The sequence below is a fragment of the Betta splendens genome, chromosome 14, assembly GCF_900634795.4.
Source record: "Betta splendens chromosome 14, fBetSpl5.4, whole genome shotgun sequence".
Lineage (NCBI taxonomy): Eukaryota > Metazoa > Chordata > Actinopteri > Anabantiformes > Osphronemidae > Betta > Betta splendens.
The window spans coordinates 12609982-12633972 of record NC_040894.2 but is presented as its reverse complement, the minus strand read 5'-3'; the positions used below and the strand labels follow the sequence as shown (position 1 = coordinate 12633972).

Genomic DNA, 23991 nt, shown 5'->3' with positions numbered 1-23991 from the left:
ATTAAATGGCTGTATTATTTGACTGGTCTCCTCAAGTGCTTTAAAAAAATGGAGTCATTATCTAAGCAACCTGACTGAATAGCAGCAGGCTTATTCCAACCCATGAGGTTATACATATATACACACAAGTTAAATATTTCTAGATTTAAATGATTTCCCTAATCATCATTTCAGCTGTCTATAGACACAACCTCCGTTCTCTTGAACTGAAAGCTGTATAGCTTAATGCATTTCCTGTGATCTTCCATTTGCCTCCAGCAGACTTCACTTCAGCGCGCTACATGTGTACAGTGAGATAACAAATGCAAAGTCATCCTGACAACAGCATCTTGTCAATACACTTTCCATCTTATGGTTGCTCTGCTTAGTATTTGTTGTTACTAGCAAAACAATGACATCGCTTTTTTTTTTAGGTATTGACAGGTATTGCTGGAAGCAATTAAAATGTAACTGAGAACATCAGACATTCCTTTGACAAACAAGAAGCCTTTATTTTTAAGTGAAAAACAAAACCGCTGTTTCATTATGATCCTGATTATGCACCATCAACTATTGTAAGTGCACAATTTAAATCTAAGGTAATTTAGATAAGAATATATGTTCAAAGGAGTTATTGATTGATTTCTTGTATACACGCAAGCCTTTCATAAAAACTTCAAAATACCACAAGTCAGATCTGGTTTCTCAATTAAATGAGTGGGTCAACTGAAAAGGTTCGGGGTAACACCTGAAGGTCAGGAGACAAATCTTCTCCTGCATGCTCAAGAGCAGTGACCTTAAAATGAATCCAGCAGATACAAACTGCAGCATAAAGAGGAGCCATGTTAGTCAAACACAAACATCTGCAGTCCCTCCTGAGGTGGAATGGTCCCACGTTAGAGCAGTACTTTAAAGCACATGAAAATGTTTTTTGACTGCAAATTAGTTTGGAGAGTTCTGCATAGGCCTTGGTGGAAAGAAACTTTCCTGAAAGCTGTATGTAAAATACTCACTCTGGTATTCTTCAAGAAACAGCCCTGAAAGCGTGAGTTATAGGGACAGTACAGATACAACGTAGTGTTTCAGGATTGTGGTCGTTGAAGCGGCTGCCTCGTGTTCAAATATGGAAGAGCATAGTTGCGTTTTTTGCGTCTGAATATACAATAATTAAATGCATTTTACAGTTGGACCGAAGCGGCTCACACATCAAATGGAAAAGGGTCTACATTAATTTCTTTTCACTACAGAGTGCAAATTAGATGCTTCACAACAGACCTTTTTTTAACTGGGAAGAGGACTAGCTCTTCTCACAAGCGCCCCCCATTGTACATAAACCATTTCCCATTAAAATAAAACCGACGAAACAAAAATTTAACTACTAGATACGGAATGTGAGAAAACTAATATCTGTGATTAATTCTTTTGACAGAAATAAAACTTGAGTCCTTCATGACAGTTTAAAAATGGGGAAAAAGGTAAAAAAAACAAAAGAAAGAAAGATAGAGGTTTGTCTGCAATAGCCCTGGAGACAGTAATGGTCTGGTGAAGGACTGTGGGAGATGGATGGATGGTAGCTCCAGCCTGTGAGTGGGGAGGGAGTAGCAGGGGTGGTGTTTTTACATGCCGTAGCTGAAGCCTGGAGCTGCAGGCTGACCGTATGCGGCAGGGGCGGCGGCGGGAGCCTGGTAGCCATATCCGTAAGGCTGCTGGGGGGGCACTGGTACGCTGGGGCCTGCTGTTAACATCAGCTGAGGTGTGCCTGCAATTGATACACGAAACAAGTTGTTCTTTTCCCAAATACAGACACAGTTCTGCTGAAATTGTTTAACAGTTCTTGATCTTGGTTTTCAGCTTTTAGTGCATTGGTAAAGAATCAGAACTCTTAATAATTTCTAATATTTGTATTAACAATCAATTGGATATAAAACCATAGTTAAGAGACTACAAAGTCTGGAAACACATGACAGTTAAACAGACAGATGTCATTAGAGGCCTGTTACCGTAGACAATGGGTTGCGTCTCTGTTGCCTGCTCCTCCTCTTTCCTTAGGGATTCAGAGGTTTCTAGTTTATCTACCTGCAAAGTAAAGACATAGGGACATTTACAACAAAGACAGTTAACATGTCGATGGCATGCTGAAAGATAAACTGAAAGACATCTTGCTAAGACCGTTGGAACAAGATGCATCACGGATCAGATAAAAACAACTGTTAGAAATGAAAGTCGAACTGTAGTAGTACAAAGGTTATATAATAAAAAGCACTTTTTATGCAGCAAGTGAGATGCAACAATACACAGAGTACATGTATTCTGAGGGGAAGCCAGCATCTGGATGCCAATTATGCATCTCTTAATTATGCTTGTTTAAACCTACAGATGAACGCATCTCTTTACATGAAACCCTGCACCAGCTGGAAACAAGCTGTAGCTTTACTGTACCATGCACCATCAGGGTTATTCTAAATAACAGGTTGCAGGCACAACCAACATCCTGCTGCTCTATCTTTAACACATGCTTGTTTCCATAACCACATGATATAGCAAAACACATCAAGCTGTTCAAGACAAAAATTTACATTGTGCAGTGATGAAACTGTGGAAAAAAATGAAAAATGCCGTTTTAGGTCACGATGCAAAGGATTGTTTTTTAAGTATCAATGGTCATTTCTGTGTTTCATATTTTCATCGATTCAGAAGGCAAACCATTGAACCAAAATTCAAAGGGAAGTGAATTTTCCCGAAGAGAGAAGGATTTTAGGGATTTTTGGTTTAATGTCTGCTGCAGGTTACTATTTCTTTAAAACAAGTGACAAGAGCTATGAAAGCTATGCAACTAGCAGTAAAAACATTTTGACAGCCTATTAATTTAACAACAGACTGCAATGGTTTAGTCATCTCAGGGTTTGAAATTGTATTACATGTCCGGAACACCTAAGAATTCTAATCTGTCAGTCTGACAGTGACGTGTAATGTGTGGTATAGCTAAAACCATGCACACTCAGGCTGCAGACGTCTAAACTAAATAATTGTGAGATCAGAAGCCGTCACCTGTTGCTCAACTGCATCAACCTGGAAGAGAAGATGTGCAGCATAACAAAAATCAAAACTATGTCCCCACACTGAGACAGAATAGACAAGATTTTAAATGGGAAACAAATGTACTGTCTCTTAATTATGACGCCAGGACCTTTGTTACTTAATTCAAATTCTAAAAAACAATGCTTGCGCTACCACAAAAGCTGTGTGAATCACAGTGATGTCAACATGTGAGTGTATCTCTCATAGCCACTGTATTGATCTGTTCACATTCATTCAGCCTGCACAGAAACAACGACTCACCTTGCTGAGGTACTCCCTCATGACCTGAATGAAGTATGGCATAGAAAAGTCCATGATGTTGTGCCTCCAAGCTGTCTCCAACACCACGTCAGGGCGCAGCAGGTCATAGCAGGTGAAAAGGCAGGCGGCAAAACACTCCTTCTTGTTCTCCTGCAGGAACCAGGACAACAGCTCCTCCGCCAGCTCGATGTCCTTGGATTCTGAAGCATACTGCATGGCGTCCTACAAAACAGACATGGCACAGACAAGCTCAAGAATGGTATGGTCAGTTTAAAACAGCCCTTCTGAATTATTCATAGAGATTAAAAAGCACCTTATAGAGCTTATCCTTCTTGCAGAGCTCCACACTCTGTTTCCAGCGGTTGTTGCCTTTGAAGAGGTAGGCAGCGATTCTCCTGAACTCGATAAGCTCATGCTTTTCCAAGCGCTGGGCCAGGGAGATGTTGTCAAAGTTGTCGTAGGCATCTATTGATGTCCTCAGTGCCTAACATGAAAGAATGAATTAGCTGAGTGACATTTTCTACTTTTTTTTTGGAATTTACCAAAACCCTGCCACAGGCCCCTACCTGATAGTCTTCCTCTGTGATGAAGAGGTTATTAAGTGCTTCATTGACTGACTTGTTATTGTGGTTCTGTACTGACCGCAGGTAGGGCTTGACCAGAGGCAGTTGTTTCACCTGTGAAGGATGTAAAACACATTGTCCATGGAATCGATTCTGACCCACAGGGGTAATTTCTGTTATGACATTGAAGATGAAGACAGTACATCATACCTTGCTGAAGAAGTTGACAGCACGAGAGTGGTCCAGTCTGGGAGATAGCACTATGAGCAAATCATTCAGTAACAAGGGCTTAAACTCCAGATAGAACTGGATGGCTTTGTAGTACAGTTCTACATTGGCCACCTGCAAAGCATGCAGAAGAAAAAGAATTTAACGGTGAACTGAAAATCATTAAATGTGTCCTTTATAAGGAATCAAACTGTACCTTGGTGATGATATCCTTGAACTGTCCTTCCTTCCAGGCGTCTGTGGGGTGGTTCATCATAGTGATGATGGCGTTGTCGTACTCCTCATACTTGTCATACAAGAAGACCAGTTCAGCCCACAAGTGGGCCTGCTCTGCTGCTCTCAGGACCTTTGGGATGTTAACTCTGGACCAGAAGAGCTCCAGATGTTCCCTCATCTTCTGGGGCTTAAACTTGGAGTACAGGATTGCCAGCTCTGTGAACATCCCCATGTGAGCCCGCTCCAGACCCAAAGCAGCCTCCAGCATGGTGATCAGTTCCTCAAAGTAACCACGGTCCTGAAAGAGAGGGAGGAAAATACAAGAACTGTATTAAATTTGCTTATGTATAATTGGAAATGAAAGGAGGAAGAATATGGAAAAAATTAATTAAAAATAATAAAATGGCCCAGTTACTTACTTGGTAGTAGTTGATCAGCTCCTCCAGCTCGTCAGCATGCACCACAATGTGAAGACCACACATCTGGGCTAGTCTGAACTCCTTTCCGTCCACGCAGGCAAAGCACACCTCTTTCCAGGTACGGGTGCTGTTGGCCTTTCGGGCACCATCCACAGCAGCCTGATACTCTCCGAGGTGTACCAGAGTTGAAGCCAAGCGACCAAAGTTGGACACGTTGTTGTATAGCAGCTTAGCAGCCTCATACATTTTCTCATCGTAGCATCGGTCACCGACCTGCAAAACAGATTCACGAAAGACATGCAGGTTCATTTTTGACCAGAGAGCTACTTGATGATATGTTGTCTGAGAGCAAGGCTCACCTGTTGGATGTGAGCGTTGTTTGGTCCATTAATGAACTCCTCCAGTTCAGCCAGGCGGTTGGTTTTGGCCAGGGCAAAGATGAGCTCTGTTTCTACATACGATTCGCGGGCCTTCTTACGAGCCATCTGAAGGAATTTGACTAAGTCCTCCCAGTTACCTAAAATACATGATGATACAATGAGAGAGTATTCTTTTTGTAATTTTTCCATAGTTGTGCAATAATCCCTCAATTTGGCATCCTAGTTGCATACATTAGCATACTAAGTAAACTCACACAAAAACTTTACATTTTAGCTGACGTAACCAATATTGTTCTAACAAGTATCACTGGGGCAAAACGGCTACAGCTAAAAGACTGCCATGGTGACACTCCAAAGTCTTGTCCCCTTTTGTTTTTTCTTACCGCTCTGATCTGCAGCTTGTACCACCTCCATGTATGCAGAGGGGTCATCAGCTTTGATGTAGGAGTCGATGGCCTCCTTAACCAGACCCTTCTGTAGCTGAGCCTTAGCCAGCTGGCTCCACACAGCTGGTTCATTGCAGCGTTCTGCAAACTCATAGGCGCGGTCCAGGTTGCCAATATGCTCAATCAGCACCTAGAGAAAGGAAAGAAATAATACAGACTATCAACGCTCATTCAGTGAATAACATAATGTATTAGTTGAGCTGTTTGAAAGCTAAAGACTGACCTGCACAGCAGAGGTGTTGACATCAAACTTCTTAAAGATGGCAAAGGCTTCCTCAAAGAGTTCATTACTGATGGCGATGTTGGCAATATCAGGAGCATCATAGTTGTCTAGCCTGCTGATGTACTCCATCACACGTGTACGGTCAGCTTTGATTGCTGTCAGGATCAACAGGTTCTGCAGGTTTCTGTGGTGAAGAAAGCACAGGTAACCCTAAGTACAACAATTTTGATTTTAGATTTACCAACAGTATGTCAATGTCATTCTATATATTGTTGCTAAACACCTGTGTTCACTGAAGACAGAGTTGTCCAAAACAATCTTCTCCAGCAGCTCAATGAGCTCATTGGGCAAATCTGCTGTCATGAAGGCCTTGACTGTGACAGATACCTCCTCTGGGTCCTGGGTTTCAGACAGTGCTGTCTGCACCACCTGAAAGACAAATGTCAGGAAGCTTAGAGAAGAGCAACATGTTGAATCTAATAAATAACATTTAAATGGTTTCTATGTTACCTGGTCAATCAGTGGTCGTCTAAAGGGGTTGCTCTCCAGCAGCACACTTGCCCACAGGTCCGGATCTTTGCGTCGGACAAGGTAGCGAGATAAACTTTTGAACAAAGAATTCTCGTTGCAGACCTGATGTCAAAGAAATAATTTACAATGTTATTACAGTTTACAGTATAGTAAACCACAGAAGTATGGTGCCAGAAGATTAATAATTCATACTTACATTGATCAGCTCCTGGTCACACTGTCCTCTCTCATATGCCACACAAGCCAGGTGGGGGTCTCTCTTCTCGCAGTACTTTCCTACCACACGGCTGTCGTAGTATGGGTTTTCCCGTAGGAACCGTTCAGGGTTGTTGTTGCTGTCAATGTAGATCTTTGCCAGAGCATTATGGGTGGCAGGCTCCTCACAGCCTTCGTGGATGCGTGACTCAAGCCAAGGCAGCAGAAGCTTCAGTCTACAAGACAACGAGTATGAAGGATTCTAACTGCCTGCTTGCACAGCTTCTGTGTAAGGTCAGATTTAGCTTCCATACATTTCCTTTAGATTACTGTCATTTATTATTAATGACATTAAAATTATTGACATCTTTTGGTCTCGTCTATGAACATAAAATGCCTCCATTGATTGATTGCAGCACCTGTTCCTTTTTTCCACCTCAGCGACCAGTTCATCAGTAGAGAACTGTCCCCTGACAACCAGGATCAGGCTTTTGATGACATCCTCCGAGCAGTCTACGTCCAACAGACCTCCAACCACTACAGGCAGACGGCTGGGATTCACCTGATACACAATTAGCCCCATGAGGTCGTGTTCGTAAGGATTCAGTGGAGCAGTAATGTAAACGTCTGTGCACTGAGCCTTACCTTCTGAACATAGATCTCAATGTATTTCTGCAGGTTGTTGCGGTACAGGTAGAGGACAAGGTCATGGACGAAATCAAATCGGTCACAGACAATGATCAGCGGCAGCTGGTCGGTGAGTTTGGCTTCCTGTCCATGAAACACAGAGCAGAAGAAAACAGACAGGTCAAAACAACGTAAAAAACCAACAACACATGAACCAAACTAGACTTAACAAGTCATCATTTTTATGAGATTTATTTGCAGAGAGCTGTCAGGTCACCACTAGGCAGTATTGACCACAAGTCAGCCGTCTCGTAATGCACTACAGTGTTACCGTGCACAATTACACAGGATACCATCATGCATCATTAGGAACTCTACAGGACTACACACTAACAACAACAACAACGACACTTTTCAATCTCCTTACTAACTTTTGTGTAAATGACTTGCAGGACTCCACCTTGTTGAACACTCACGTACACAATAAATCAACTGAATGACTATGAGACTACAATAAGCAATGTTCCTCTAATGGGCGTGTGTATGGTGGTGTATCAACCTATATTATACACCTCCATACAAACCTTAGTCTTAACCCTGTGTCTAACGTTCAGGAAACGTTAAAAACAGGAATCTGTGAGAAGGGAAGGTTTACCTGATACATGTCCTGCCATTCCAAAGACAAGAGAAAAAAGCATAAAAGATAGTTGACATTCATTTGGAACCAATACAACTAAATGACTGGTTGTCTGCTGGTGACTGAGATAATTTTCTGTAAGTAAAATGTAATCGCTAAGGTTCTACTTTTAATAACATCCATTAATTCTTTTGGGGATTCCCACTTTAAGACTAACATGTAGAAAATGTTGGATTTGGGAAGAAGATTGGAAGAAGATCAGAAAAAACTGGGGGACTGAAAGAGGGAAACTGTCCATAAAGTGGAAGGAAGGGCTGGACAAAAGAACTGTTGAATGTCACTATTCAGTCCCTGTAGCTGACAATGAAGCTTCACCTTGAGGAAGTTCTTGACACGTTCTGGGTCATAGCAGTTGCTTTCTCTACAGATTCTCTCCACCTCTTTGATCTGGCCTGTCTTGCAGGCGGCCTGGATGTATTTAAAGTGGACCTCAGGCTCCTGGCTGAAGTTCACAATAGAGCCCAGGAAGTAGAACAGACCTAAAAGCAACAGATACATGGTTACATGAAGCTTTAAACCATGACTGGAGCTCCATCAATTTAAATGACAGTTGAATGTAAAGTGCAGTGGAGCATAAAATGTAACATTGGGACTGTAGTTTTTAATCCTAGCAGGATTCCCTGAAATGTAATGCTCATGATTTCAGTAATGGTAGAAAATCTGAACCAACTCAAATGTCCATACTCTGGGCATTGCCCGACGCTGTCCTTTGGCTTAAATGTCTGATATTTAAAGGAAACCTGGCTATGTACAGACAGCACGTAGAACACAGGGGGGAACTATTGCATAGAAGGAGGTTACAGTGAAATATTTTGGTACAAACATGAACCATGGGAATTGCCCTACAAAAGATAACTAAGGCTAACTTAGACCTTTCTACTGTTTTTTTAACCTTTTGGAAGCCGATGTTTTATGTTGTTTATGACCATCCATGCCATTGGTGGTTATAACCTTTAAAAAAGCTTTTATATTATCCTGATTTTAAATATATTAAAGAAGCCAGATGTCATCAAGCCAGTATAAAGCTTGCAATCATACCTTCAAAACTTTTGAAGGACTCAAAGAGTTCAGTGAGAGCAGGTGTAGTCAACTGCTCATGGTACTTGGAAGCCACCTGGACACAGATCTGCAGGTTCTGACGAATGTTTGCTGACAACATGGCCCTGAGGCACTCCAGAGAGTCTTCCACTGACAGCGAGCCAAAAAAGTTCACCAACCACTAAAAGTACATATGGAAATGTTGATGTAAGATATTTGCGCAACATGGATTTCATTTCATTTTACTCACTCAGTAACTGAAGCTTACCTCTGGGTTTAGTAGATGTGTATGCACTACAGCGCGCTTGATGTCATACAGGTCAGTGTAATGCTCCAGCGCCCTTTGCAGGAGTCCAGCCTTCTCACAGAGTTGGGCGATGTGTGCACGATCGTAGTTGGTAAACATCTGATTGCCCAAGATGGCATCAGCAACCTGCATTAATGAGCATGGAGCAATAACCGTTAGAAACAAGCTGCTACCTACTGTTCTTCCAATAGTGTACATTTACTTCTGTCTACCTGCGGAGCATGCATAAGGTTCATCTCCAGCAGACGAGTCTGCAGAGGTCCTTCCGAGGGTCTGTTGTTCTTCAGAGCGTCCAGGAGGAATGAGGTGCACTGCTGGATCAGGTTGTACTCCATGAACACATCCACAATCTGTAAAGAAAAAACATCAGAAAAATATTTAGATAGAAATATAGAAGAATACAGATGTGGAAGAGCTGTGCGTCCATGCTGGGTCTTTATATTTCCGCCACTTGTTTTAATATCACACAGGATCACTAATACTTAACACTTTTAGAAGTTAAAGTTTCTTTGCCTGAAAGTTTACTGCCACTACAGCACTTTAGGCAATACAGAGAGCTGTGTCAGCAGTTACATTCTGTAGTGTGCCTGAAAGGCAGTCAGTAAAGGAAGCAGTGAATTTCCTTTACCAGAGAGCTGAGTGTACAGATGTTGAGGTTGTGACTCAATGTGTTAACAGTCCTTTTTAAACAAATGGGCTCACAGCCCATGTGACAACTGATTTTGAGTTAGAGCTCCTGGCTCCACGCCTTTAAAGTATGGATCATGTACTGTATAGAGGACTCGTGGACTACAGGACTCACTTTGCTCATTCACTTTTGTAGTGAAACATAGTAAAGAGAGGTCCAGAGTTTATGGGCTGTCAACTACACTGTGGTGTAGTGGGGAGACAGATGAGGGACAGGGTTCCTTTATGACATCAAAAAGAAATCCTGAAATGTTCTGAGCAACTAAACTAGAGATGAAAATTCAGCTACAAGTCAAACCACCTTATAAAATATCTTTCTAGGAACCGTATCTTTTAATGTTCCTACATTCAATTTAACATCTTTGAGAGAGCTTTGACAACAAAATTACCACCAACTAACCAACTAATCGATTCTCCATCCTAAACTTACCTGCGTAATGTCAGCCAGTGGCTCTTCATCCTGCACCAGCATCTGGGCAAACTGCAGGCCTTGATCTGGGTTGATTCGCATCACATTCCTAAGCAGAAATATCCAGTCTGGTGTGTAGCCCACCTGTTGCCAAAGCACAGAACACCTGTTTACTACAAAGTTTACATATTTTAATACATTAATTTAAGCACCAAGATACAAGAATCCGCTATTAACACACCTGTTGTGTTAAATAAATAAAGGCTCAAATACAGTCCCAGTCACACAGACATACCTTCTTCGCATACAGGACAATCTTGGGGAACTGGCCAGTCTCAGCAAAGCACTGGATGACCTTGTTTGGGACATTTGCCCTCAGGTACACACTAAGAGCCAGTGTAGGATCCACTGCCTTTACAAGATCACCCAACTCCTCTGAACACTCCAACTATTAGACAGAACAAACACTATTAGCAATGAATCCAATTAGAAATTATGTTCACAGTATTTGTTGCATACAAGGCAACAAATGAAAACACCATTGAAACTAAATTCACCAACTAAGTTAGCATTTCTCTTTTTTATTTTTTACCTCTGGAGTCACAAATATACAGTTTACAAGACAACTTCACAACCTCTTTACATAATGTAACCTCACATGCTCCAAAATAATAGAAGACTCAAACAAACAGGCACACCAGGAAGAACTCCTCCTGTAAGATTGAGATCTGCAGTACCTTATCTTCCTTTAGCCACTTCTCTAAGAGCTGCTTTCGTCCTTGCTGGAGAACAGGCCTGCAAAGCTCCAGGGACTCAAACTTGTTGAGCTGGCCTTGATCCAGCAAGATACCAAAATATTGCAGCAAAGGGGAGGTCTGGCCGGGCTGGGTTGGAACACTCTGAAAGCGACGGATGGTGTCTGGGGTGCGCAGTATACCCTGAGAGGGGACAGTTATTATTCATTAAATCAATTGAAGTATGTGGATCATATTTCACAGTTTTGCTTAGATAATGACAGTTGGTGGTTAACCCCATGCTAACAGGATGAGCACCTTTGGTGCATTGGCCGCCACTTTGGCCGCCTCAGAGTAGTTGCCGGCAGCAAACAGGTTGTTGAACTTGCGAGCAAAGAGCTCCTCAGCACCAGCAAGGTTGTTGCGAACAGCCAAGCGAAGAGCCAGGTCTGGATTCTGCAGTACATTGGTGATGTATGGGATGAGATTTTCCTCTTCCACGCATACTGACAGCACCTATGTCAAAAAATACAGTGAAGTGCATTAAAGCCTGGATTAGGTTTACATAGTCAAATCATTTTTCCAGGTAAAAGTTTGTCTTGTCAAACCAGCAGGCACCCTATTTAGGCAAATGCCAATCCTAATGTTTTATTTGTGCTGGGGCACACAAATTAACTAATTATAACCTACTGTATGATGTATTACAGTGAGTAAACTCATACACAAAAGTACTGACATTAAATGCTGTCTGGCCCTGGGTTGTTGCTAATGAATGCAAACATATTGCTTCTGGGCTTGTCTTTTACGCAGTCTGGCAATAGTACGCAGTTGTACGCAGTCTGGCAATAGTACAAAAAAGGAAAATGAGTCCAGTAAATAGAACAGTATAGTGGAAAGAGGAGAGGGAAGAAGGAAAAAGAATGCCAGTATCTTCCCCCTCGCTCTAAACAAGCTAAGCAGGTCAGTGCCCCAGCTTTCAATAAGGGTGAGTACACCTTATTACACCTTTCAAAAGAGCAAGGTCATTTTCTTACATGGGTCAAAAAATAGAAAAATGGAAAGAAAAAGGCGAGAGATTATGTGGTCATGAAGAAAAATCCAAAATAATATATGCTTAATATTATATAACAACATTATAATAAGCAGATATGAAATTTCACAAAGCCAGTTACAGATTACATAAATGCTTTGATCTTGGGAGAATACCAGATATAAACACTGAATGCAACACGCTGTGCTTCGTACTTCACATTGAGAACCATGGAGTGTTGGGCCTTTTTCACTTGCTCTTTCCTGGGTCATGTGCAGCAGCTTTGTATTGCAACCATCACAACTGCATGTCAATGCCAGGTGGAGCACATGCAAACAAGAATGGTCTGAATTGACATGTGAGCAACAGTTATATTTTGTGTTATGTAACTTCTTCATTATACAGACATTTGTTATCGTGAGGTTACCTACATTACTAACTACAGTCACTGGGCAGTGTCAGCCCAATGCCTCAGATCAGCTTTCCTGCCTCCACTCAATAATTCATGTAGTGTGTGGCCCGGCTGGAACATTATTCATCAGCTGGCTGGATCTATTTCTACTCTCTAGTTCAGCTTCACAAAAGCAGTAAGATACAACCCTTTCTGTGTGAAACACTACCCCCTGGATTATTTATAACGCCTCCTATGAGATGTCCTGATAAGAAACAAGAAGGTGTTGCTGTTTTGACCCATGCAACTGTTTGGAACCATTTTATTTCAAGTTAAGCATTGTGTAATATGACAAATTAGGAATAATATTTGGCTTCACTACAAAATTCTGCTTTGACATTAATAAGAACCAACAGAAATCATAAAAGTAATTTCTAAGAGCATGTAGAGCACTGGTTGACATTTTTACCTGTCCCTTTCTATTGACCCCGATGATTCCTGAGGTCGCCTCATGTGGAGCTGTGACAAAGATGGTCTCTCCGCTGATGCGGTTCATGTAAATGCAGGTTCCTGTCTCCAAGTCATACAGATGGATGTAGCCATATTTGGTAATGAGGAAAACCACATTGTGCTTGGCGCTTATCTGTCAAAACAAAGTCATATATAATGGCAAATCTATCTAACGTGGCCACAACAGATCTACAGTTACATCAGGGACATCTACTCTAACAAAGAGGCCATAGTTGATTAGTTGAATTAACAATATTAATGTTATGCATAGTAGTTTTAATCTTACAGAAATCGCCCATGATAACCTGCACAATTTACTTTAACCAAGCTCCTTATTATAGACACATACCTGCATGGCCACAGGAAAGTCATTCTGGGCTTCAGGCGGGAAGAACACATCTACTGCTTTCTTTGGAAAAGGCTGGTTGCCAGTTGGTGGTGTCCCCACTTCAATGATGTGCAGCTGAGTCAAAGAGAAAAGGCATTAGTGAGAATCAGATTTAGGGAGGACTTCTTTAGGTAATGGCAATAAAATCTGTTGCAATTGTAACATCTACCTTTCCTCCAGCCTGGCCTCTGACAGCAAAGCAGAACAATGTAGATTCTTCCGCATTTCCCTCAATCTTGAACTGGGCAAAGCTGGCAGCATGACCTTCAATGGGTTGAGATACCTTTCTGTCAACAGAGTAAAGCTGCATGGCTCCCACAACCCGATTTTGCTGGAAAGGGGCACAGCAGTAAACAGATTAAAACATATCTGAATAACAATAATGAAGGGTGAACCACTATTATATTTACTAGTAAATGCAGAGAGACTATTACATATTTTTAAAAAGAGCCAACAGTGGTGACTTACCTGGGCTGAGATGCCAATGAGAAGAAGCCATTTCTGCTTGGCGTCAGTGCGATAGTTGATGATCTGGCAGCCTGCCAAGCTGGAGTGACGGTCAAACACTTTAACAGGCTGCGAGTCACCCTCCATGCTCCAATGGTAGACGGCATTGTCAGTCACAAGCGCAACTGTGTTAAGGGAAATCCACTTCCAGAAGGTAACATCGTCCGTCATGGTGTGTGCCTTCATCTTGCTCTTCATCTCAATGTTGAATATCTGAAGGGTTTTGGCAGCTAAAGAGGAGAAAAAGGGGGCAGGACCAAGGCCACAGCACAATGTTATAGCTTTTGACAACAGTGCCTTTACAGACGTTCACATAAAAAAAATTTAGAAGGACGATTTAATTTGGGATGTTGGCAATCATGGCACAGAAGTCGACAAGCAACAACACCATGACTAATAGATAGGGGGATGCCATACATGCTGTAGTCGGAGAAAGTGAGGCAATAAATAAATAAATGGTATTTCAACCTCCCGAAAACCTAAAAGGTGTGACCATGTCAGTTATGTAACTTTTAGGAACACATATCTATTGTAAAAATATTTAGTGCCATGTTAATTGGTTGACTAGTAACAACTTATTATGAACAAATATTAAATTTGTAGGGAGGGGAGTTATATTTAGTGTGCTTTTACTCAATGGTCACTTCAGTGTGCAAAACACTAACAGCCAGATATGTGGTGTGAGTGGAAATGAATTAAGGTACTCTTATAAAATCATATACTTTTTAAATAATGTATTTAAAGTAAACTTTAGATAATTATTTACAATATTTAAACAGATCAATGAAATGTGTTTAATTATTGTATTCAGCATGTGTCCTATACTGTTATGTCCGACTACACGGCCCTCCCCATCAAATAAACAGCCTTTATAGGAAAACCAAGCAGACAGACGACCAAAGCAAAATAACAAACAAGTCACAAGAGAGGCCAACACTGCTGCATCTGAGTGAAAAAGTCAAACAGAGCAAAATGGCAATGACACAGATACGGCATGATTAAAGGCTATAGGTACATTTTGAAGAATTTGAGATATTTAAAAAAAGAACCAGAACAAAATGTGTCACAAATTGATTGTGGCTGATTATAAACAATCAAATATTTTGGCCGGTTCCTGAAAAACAGACCGATGACTTCACATTCAAAAAAAAAAAATGTTCACTTACCTGCATAGTTTGTTTTATTAGTTAGGGTTAATTTCGGGAGCTAAAGCTTTATTATTGAGCAATGTGACTTCCTTGTTTGAATATTATACAGTTCTCATCGAGAGTGAGAAAAGACAGAGACCAGTGTGTTAGCAAAACCATCAAGACTGGTTTGCCATCACTAAGTCATGGAATCAGAACTATAAGCAGTGTAGCAAATGGGCCAGCAGGCAAAATTCAGAGAGCAAGCAAAAATAATCAGCTGTTGGAGCTGCATACATGTGCCTTGTGTGCATCCTTCAGACAAAGTTACATGAAAAGGTTAAAGCCAGGTGCCGCATCATATGACAAGGTCAGCAGAAAAACCTGAGTGTGGTATACTGAGCAGGAAAGACAGTGAAGTGAAAGGAAGGAACAAGGGTCTGCTCACGCCAGTGTGTAACTAGTGACCAACAGACAGGTACTATGACTTGAGACAAGGCATCACTGAAACTTTCCACACACTGTTAAGCTTTCTGTTCCATTTACCCAACTAATCCATGAGTTTGTTCTGTGAATAAAGACGACACTGCACAATACCCTCATTCTAGAGGACAGACAGCTGACTGCTAAACTAAACTCAAAGTAATTTGGCAAAAAGCCACATGAAAAATGCTTTTACCTGCAGTTCCACAGCTTGTAACCCACAAACACTAGTCTTACTCATTGTTTTTCATCAAAAACCATTATAATCCAAACATATACCCTAATGCAACAATATAACTAAAGTTAACTTAGGCTTAACCACATGGTAATACAGATGTCCAAAGGGTCAATAAAAAAAGAAAATAAAGTCAGTGTTTGACTTGAGGCTAATGTAAAAAAATTAAAAACAAAACTGTTACTGCCTCGAGGATATTTCAGTTAAAAATCCTAAGACTCAACCATAAAACTCAATTTGAATCTGACCTAATGATATTGATAAACATTTAAAAAAGCTTGGAAACAGGATTATAACGACTTCACACACAGACTGGAAAGACATGAATTTAAAAATGGAAATTAGGAGGAAATGTGAATTAAAATGAAATTATTTGTACCCATAGTATTACCACATGTACAATGGATTCTAAAATCACTTTTACACTTCATAAAAATGATGAAATGCCAGCAAGCTACGAGTTTGAGAGAGCTAAATCCTGTTTATGAAGAATTGTTTTGTTAGCTTCAAATAGGAAACATTTTGTAAATTACGCTATTCACTCGTGTTCTGCAGTAAACAGCGGTAAAATGCCACGTCGAGCATCAAGACCATACTGATAATATTGTTTAGATATAATTCCAAGTACTCAGTTCAGTTTGATAATAAATGAAAACAGGATTTTACTCTCACAATTAAGTAGTTAAATTTCAACTCACCGTCTGCAAACACATAAGAAAGCAGTAAACAAAAGAAAAAAAAAAACATAGAAAAGGACAAACAAAAACAACAAAAAAGTCAAAGCAATCATGGATGCTGGACATAAAGTACAAAAATATACTACTAGAATATTTACAAATGCTTTCAAAAGGGAAATGTTTGTAAATTAAATTTTTAAAAATACTTCTTAGTGAAAAGCCTAAAATAGCAAAATGTGCATGAGCTAACACTAATATAATCTTTTAAATACTGATAACTATTACATAGGTGATGTTGCTAAAGTGAACATGTCAGACCCCAACGCTACAGGCCCCTCAGGAATTAGTTAACGTTCACATACTATTTAGATACTGACAGGAATGTGGTCTGTTTCTATGAAGCCCACACACACATACCTTTAAGTGCAATGACTTTGCTGGCTGGATTCATTATGGCGCTGTCAGCGGATATGGGCCTGCGGATTGGTGTGTTAGGGTCGGCCAAATCGATGATCACCACCTGGGTCTGCTCGCCAACCTTCTCTCTGACACAGATGAACTTGTCTGACTCCATGGTAAGGGTGCTGAAGCCAATGTTGGCAGGATTGATCCCTAGGTTTTGGAGCTGAGAGAAGGAAAAATAACAGGCATATAAGACAGCCTCATGGCAAAATACAGGGGACGGAGCGTTGCAGTTACTTTAAACATTATGAATAGAAATTAGTTGCTTTTAACAGACATACAAGAATGCCATTAACTTCAGCTCCTCTGCACTATCACAGTCAGTCAATGATGTCACCACATCTTACAAAGAGCAACATGTCTTTAAACAGATGAGGGGGTTACAGTAGGATCCAGGCAGGGTGGAGAGCTCATCCAATCCCAAGTTCTAAAGGAATGGGCCAAACAGGAAACTATAACTACATTACAAAATACTAGTCTCACTGCCATCTGTCTACCTCCAAGATTTCCCAGAATTATTTCAATACATAAGCATAAAACCACATGTTCTTATTAGAAGCCTGTTCTGCTATGACACTTATGGGATTAATCTCTCTTTAGGTTTAGTTTTTGTAATGACCAATCTGATAACAGAAACTAGTTTAATAAACGGCAATCTGCTTACTTGAGAAAGACAACTGCAAAATGGTCACTAAAGATAATCTGAAACCTTTGGGTAAAACAACAAAAGCCAAAGTATGTATTAGATCAGCAGTGTTGCCTCAGTTTTCCAGATGTGCAGTCAGAAGTCAGAGCCCAAACATTATCGAGACTGCATGAAAATAACAATGAAATCTACACCTTCTTTGCTGCACAGAATCCACTGGATTCTGCAGCCGAGATTATTGCACAAGCTGGAAACAGGGCTTTTTATTTGCCTGGCTCAGCACTACTAGACTGGACAGTAGTTTCATAACAGCTCTGTACACCTGTGTTAGTGCTCAAATGACATAATTCACATATCCTAGAAGTCTACCCAAATGGTACTTGATGGCATGCAAAAAAATGCAACATATACACAAATAACTCCACTGTCTTCCTGCTCACCAACTGCAAACGTAGGCCTGAAGGAAATGAAACTACCAGAAATGCTTCCCATTGGCCACAGTTTGCTGTTGCAATTTCCTCTTCTTTCACAATCTACCAGCGAAACACCACAGTTTTACAAATGTCATAATTACCTGCAGCCATATGGAGAACCGTTTGCAGATATAACTTAGAACACTGGCTTGTGCAGATCTTAATAGAACATATGAAATATTTATTTAATTTAGGTAGCCATAAAAATGGTAAATTATGCAAAATTAAGTTGTTCTGAGAACTGAAATTAGATTTCAGCTAGTTACATGGCATGCTACGCACAGCCACAGCTTACGTTTTCCTTTTAAAGCTCACATTTGATAACATGTCTCGACAGTCAACAATTTTCTGTGGCCGAGTCCTAATCAGCAAAGACAGTTCCAGGAATTGCTTAACGAAACGGGAACACCTTTTATGAATGATAGGACACACCCTTCATGAGTTGTGCCCCACCCACATTGTTTCACTAGTGCGTAACCTGGTTCTTTGTCAGTGGCACTGTTATTAATGACCCTACAGAACAAGTGTTACTACAAGTTATAAAGAAACTGAAAATTGATCAGAAACAAGCCTTTAGGAGAATCAAATTTTTATGAGTGACATCATATAGTAATAGCTCTGCAACCTCCATGATTCACACTACCACCGTCTAGTATAGAAGCCTTGTTTACCAAGACAACATTTATCTTATTATTCAAACATTGCACTTATATGTTCAGCAATTACCAGTAGACTTTGACAAGCAGAAATAGCTATGACCCCCTATTTAGTCTTCCAGAATCCCAGAACTAAATAAAAATACTGCAGTCTGTTGCTGCTAATAGTTTACTAGACAGATTTGCAAACACTTTTTAAATTTGCAACAAGGTTAGGTTAACAAGGTTAAACCAAGTTAGACAGACCATACCACAATTTGATTCATCAATGATTTTCAATAAAAAACAGAAAAGTAAAACAGGGTTGTGGGCTAACACTGATTAAATGAGCAGGAATTTGGACGAAAGCTGGTCAAACTAGTAGAGCTACAACAAACGTAGAAAAATACTTTACTGGTTTACATTGGCCTAGTTCTGTTACAATTATCTTCTTTGCACAAGCTTTTAGTCAAACATGCTTGTTTAAAACAGTACAGTCCATTAATACCTGAAGACTAATTGGACTGAGAAACAGGACAAGTATGTGGAAGAGACAGCATCGTTTTAGGGCAATAAACTAGGGGAGGGGCAGGGGAGGTGTTTTTCCTGCCTGCCCACTGCTCATTACCTGGACCAGGACAAGTAGAAACTCAGGCCACCACTAAGCTATGCCTAAAAACAAATTAAAATTTTCTGCAAAGCCAAAAAAAACCCCCAAGAGAACCTACTTTCTCTGAGATATAATGACCTCTGCACAAACACTGTCTAGTTGTGAGATTGCAAGTAGTTTCCTTAGTGGGTGGAGGAGCCCAACACCTCCCTTAATTCATGGGAACTAGTTATCCAATTTTATTCCCATTTACCCCACAAGGCTCACATCTGAGGATTCAAACAGTATGCACCTTCTTTAGAAGAAAGCAACATCTTCCTCAGCAAAAAAAGACATGTAAAGTTCATGGCAGAGCAGGGAAGGATGTGCTATGTAATGTGCTGAGGCTTGCAGCACATGATTGCTGTACTCCACAACAGGAAACCAGGGACCCATTGTCCACTAGGACTGAAACAACAGGCCCGTCCAGTGCCGACTCCTCCGCTATCATGTGACACTGGTGTTCAACATGTGACAAGCCCAAGGTTGAAAGGCAAGAGGGTGCTGTTACTCTTTGATAAAGTGTGAGTGCAGAGAGGGAGCATTTCCAAAGTATGTCTGTCTACACTACAGGCCATTTCTGCTGAGGTTGCTTTTGGATTACAGCTTCCTTTTTTCTTTCACATACACACTTTTATCACACATTTAAACAGAAGTGCAGAATGTCAAGAGTTCAACAGATCTGTATACTCACCTGTCTGTCACAAGATATCAGCTGGTAAGTTACTAGGAAAGTTCAAAGTGCATACAAACCATGTAAGTTGGTATATAAGGAAGGGCACAATAAAGTAATGAGTTTCCAACCAGTGAACTTGACTGACCTAAATCCTCTTCCGGGCCACAAACAACTAATATTAAGGAAGTAATTAGTTTAAATATGAAATTCAAAAGACACATATTTTTGGGAAGATCACATTTAAAACAAAGTCTAACAAATGACATATTTTGTAAACGTAACATTACTGGGAAGACTTGAAGAGTAATTCACATCTGCACAGTTGTATTTTACCTTGTAATTATGGAACTGCTTATAAAACAACGTGTTGCACGATGCACTTTGATAAGCTGGGCTTATGATTAGTATAGCAGAAAGGAACCCTGCTTACTAAATATTATTTGGAAAGTGTGTATTCACAGACAGTGTTAATATGTCAACAAAATCCTCTTTTTAGGATTACCCAGTACACACAACTATCTCGCAGAGGTGCAATTTGAGGACTAGTACTGTTTATTGATTGGTGAGAACCATAACACTTAGTACAAATAACTAGGTTGTGCTATTCTTACATAAACATTTACTCAGTCATCTAGAAGTAGACAATTTTATGTCTACTGTGCGATGCTCTTTTGATACCAATGTAATTTACATAAATTTATTTCAACAAACCAATGTTGTGGAAGATGAAGTGTTGAAGATGCACACATTTAACAAGACATTTAAAATGTGTTAACTGACTACACTAAACTATGCTAAACTATGTGAATGGATGATTTATAAAAATGCAAGGTATGCAAGTTGAGTTTCCCACAGAATGAGCAGCTTAAATGAGATAATGGACGCAAAAGTTGTTAAAAGTACACTGTAAGGTGAAATACTGTAACATTCAAATGAGCATAATCTCCAATTTGGCAATGGCACCATATTATGTTGGTGCCATTGCTAAACTAGTTTACTTTTGACAAAATATCTTGCGTGTTTCGCAGAATTTAAACATAATTGATAGACAACACTTCTCAGCCAGATCTGGATATTGGCTTTATAATGAATATTACATAAAAGAGTGAAAGAAAACTAACAGTGTTGAATTGATTTGTTATTAGAGAGAATTACTAAAAAGCAGAGTAATCTGTATGATTAACCTGTACAACTTAAAGGAATTGCACATATTTCTGATTTGGAAAGCCTGCATACAGTAATGACTGAGAAAGTATGACAGCACCACATCTTAAACCATGAGCTGATGGGAGTGCTGAAAGATCACATGACTTTCCTCTAAGAATATGCCAGGAAAACTCTTGATCCTATGGTGTTTTTATAGGTGAAACTTTACTGTAATTCACTGTAACTGTCAAGGCTGCTTTGGAGACACAAATGAGTCAACACAAACGCATCTGGCATTTTTGAGGCACAGGTTTTTATGTTTCTTTGGGGTAACACATGGCACATGAACTCTGTGTGCAGGAATGTATACAGAAAAAGACAGTGATCATTCTCACATCCTCTTAAGGGGAATACTGCTTTAGGTACTTAAAGTTAAAGTTGTTGTTAAAGTTGCTTGATTTTAATGCAGAGTGTTGAGCTGTAAAAAGGCTTTTGTGTTTCAATATACATGAGCAGCTAGCACCTGCTCCATCAAAACAGTACCATGTTATACCTTACTATTTAAAAAATTATGAATATTAATTTATATAAGGCGAGATGTTCTGTGTTGATTTGTTTACCTTTCTGTACCATGACAGAGAAAGACACTGAAAAACATCGGTCCCTTAGAAAGCAAGGATGACAAAAGATCACTTAAAAAATACCAAGGAGAGACCCACAAGTGAGATTTCTACAATTTATACCCAAATACATGAGTCTCGTTAGGCTGCAAGACACAAAGTCTTTCATAACAAAAGGGCAGACTGAAAAATATATTATTTGTGGAAGCCAAAAGCATGCCTGTAACACCTACAGCCACTTTATTTCTTACACCATTAAAACCAACACTGCATAGTGAATCAACAAGACCAATTTTTAAGACCAAATGAAAAAAACTGAGGCCTCTGTATATATGTGAACGCTAAGCCAAGGCTGGTAAAGTCATTCAAGAGAGGTAGTAACAAGCCACATGACCATTTCTACAACCTGACAACTTGATTGCCTCGCTTTATCACTTCTCAATCCCACCGGAAGATATTAATCTACTACACTAAAATTACAAAATAGAAAGAAAAACACCCAATTAAATGTTTTTGGGGACAAGTGTACATGAATCAGTGCAGCTTTGTAGTAGTAAAACGCTGTCACCTTTATCACAGTACTGACAGAGAGCAATTGCACTAGAGCAACCGGTACTTCGATAACCATTACTTTAAATTGAACGAAAGTAAGTGTATATTACCTAAATGTCTGTGATTTAACCTTGATGACAATAGCTTACATGCCTTGTTATGGTTATGCAGCCTGCTTTCGCCATATATATAAAAAACAGGGGAGGCTAATCAATGCGTTAGCTAGCTGGAAAGCTAACGTTAGATGCTAACCAAGATAAACGTCACCCACCCTACCGGGCTAACGTTAGTTAGCATAGCTCGCCAAAGCCAACTTAGCTCGTTAGCAATCATTGACTTCAGTTTAAAGACTCGCTGGGACAGCTACAAATCCGATAATGCTTTCGGGTTGAAGACAAACTTCGGCTAGCAATCTAATAATTCATTCATCCAACATACCTGCAGGTGCTCCTGAAAGCGAATAGGCAGGATCTGAGCCATGGCGGTTCCTCTCTCACTTTCCTCCGGTTTCTTTTAATGCTAACAAACTACGGCTTCGCCTCTCAAATCCTAGCTTGGACAGCCAGGACGCCTCTAAGCTAAAGTCCAAATGAATTAACTGTAAGACTTGATTAAAACGTGCTGTCGGTGTGATGGTACTTTTTATTTGTCCCTTAACTGTTTACTTTCAGGCTTCCCCTGGCTAACGACTGACTGCCACTACACCGACTCCCTGGACCTGCAATGGCGGTGGAGGTTGGTCAGCAGAGAAAACATCCCGGAAATGGAAGTGCATTCAATAAGGCGGATGGATACGGATCCACTTTTTTAAAAGTATATTATGGAGTGAACATTAGGCATTTCCTTTGTTTATTTACAATAGTTACTTTGTCTTTGAAATACAAATCAGTAATACAAAAAAAATCCGCACCAAAATATGTAAAAACAAATGCTGAGTTGGAACTATTTCTTCATATTCGCCCTTTGATTTTTGCCACATCATTCGTCTTTGAAAATGTACGTCATTCCTATGCGCACTACACTTGTCTATCGCAGCCAATCAGATTAGTCTAAATTCAGGCCCAGGCTGAATTTATTTTTTCTCTTTTTCTCAGAATTCAAATATCTATTGTCGTTTTTTATTACACTATCACAAATCTTCCCTTCCCCCAAGTATGTCACATATTTAACATGGATTAATTTAATGGGATGAACCTTTATCTCAGTTAGTGATTGGCACAGTACAGTACCACCACATAAAATGTAATTTAATAACAATTATCAGTGTACAGATCCTGTAATTTAGTAAATAAATTTAATTAGTAAAATAAAAGCTTGTGAAATATGCAGGATTGTGTTATTGCATCATGCAATGTCTTTAAGGTGGAGTGTGTGCCCAAATGACCATTTCCCTTTTTTACATCCACAATTTCCTTCGACAGATGTGTCAGTGTTATTGAGCAACGTAAAATTGACCTTTTTGCAAACATGTTATTCTGCTGAGCCAGCACTTCTGGCCACTGGAGAAAAGCTTAATTGCATGTAAATGATTACACAATATCAGTTAAACACATAACATAGTGTGAGGAATATACAGTATATATACTAATAACATATAAGTCGTCATGAATGAAATTCTTTGGATGACAGATCATATTTCCAGGCTGGAACCAGGTCTAATAATATAACAAAGCTACATGTCATGCAAACAAAACCTGGAGCAAAGCTACTATGCAAATTGTTTACTGATCTATAATTCCAGAGGCAAAGGCTGTAGTGGAGGCCAT

General features: G+C 40.0%; 1 protein-coding gene across 3 annotated transcripts; it reads right to left on the bottom strand.

The window, feature by feature from the left end:
- Positions 1–470: 470 nt before the first annotated feature.
- Positions 471–22973, bottom strand: cltca (clathrin, heavy chain a (Hc)). Of its 3 annotated transcripts, none has more exons than XM_029173190.3 (30): positions 22664–22936; positions 16784–16991; positions 13806–14074; positions 13507–13668; positions 13299–13412; positions 12909–13082; positions 11337–11534; positions 11022–11222; positions 10580–10732; positions 10306–10428; positions 9401–9538; positions 9150–9314; positions 8882–9062; positions 8159–8322; positions 7165–7290; positions 6939–7081; positions 6521–6755; positions 6304–6426; positions 6077–6222; positions 5794–5977; positions 5508–5700; positions 5104–5261; positions 4745–5017; positions 4306–4623; positions 4092–4223; positions 3885–3995; positions 3632–3802; positions 3319–3540; positions 1980–2055; positions 471–1738 (listed from the first exon to the last, which is right to left on the bottom strand). In XM_029173190.3, the coding sequence occupies exons 1-30, from the start codon at positions 22703–22705 to the stop codon at positions 1596–1598; spliced, it is 5046 nt and encodes a 1681-aa protein (XP_029029023.1). In that variant the 5' UTR covers positions 22706–22936; the 3' UTR covers positions 471–1595. The 3 variants fall into 3 exon arrangements, with proteins under 3 accessions (XP_029029023.1, XP_055370323.1, XP_055370324.1); XM_055514349.1 differs by lacking the exons at positions 471–1738; positions 1980–2055 and adding exons at positions 2537–2572; positions 3028–3048 and having other exon boundaries at positions 22664–22973; XM_055514348.1 differs by lacking the exons at positions 471–1738; positions 1980–2055 and adding an exon at positions 2132–3048 and having other exon boundaries at positions 22664–22973.
- Positions 22974–23991: the final 1018 nt, after the last annotated feature.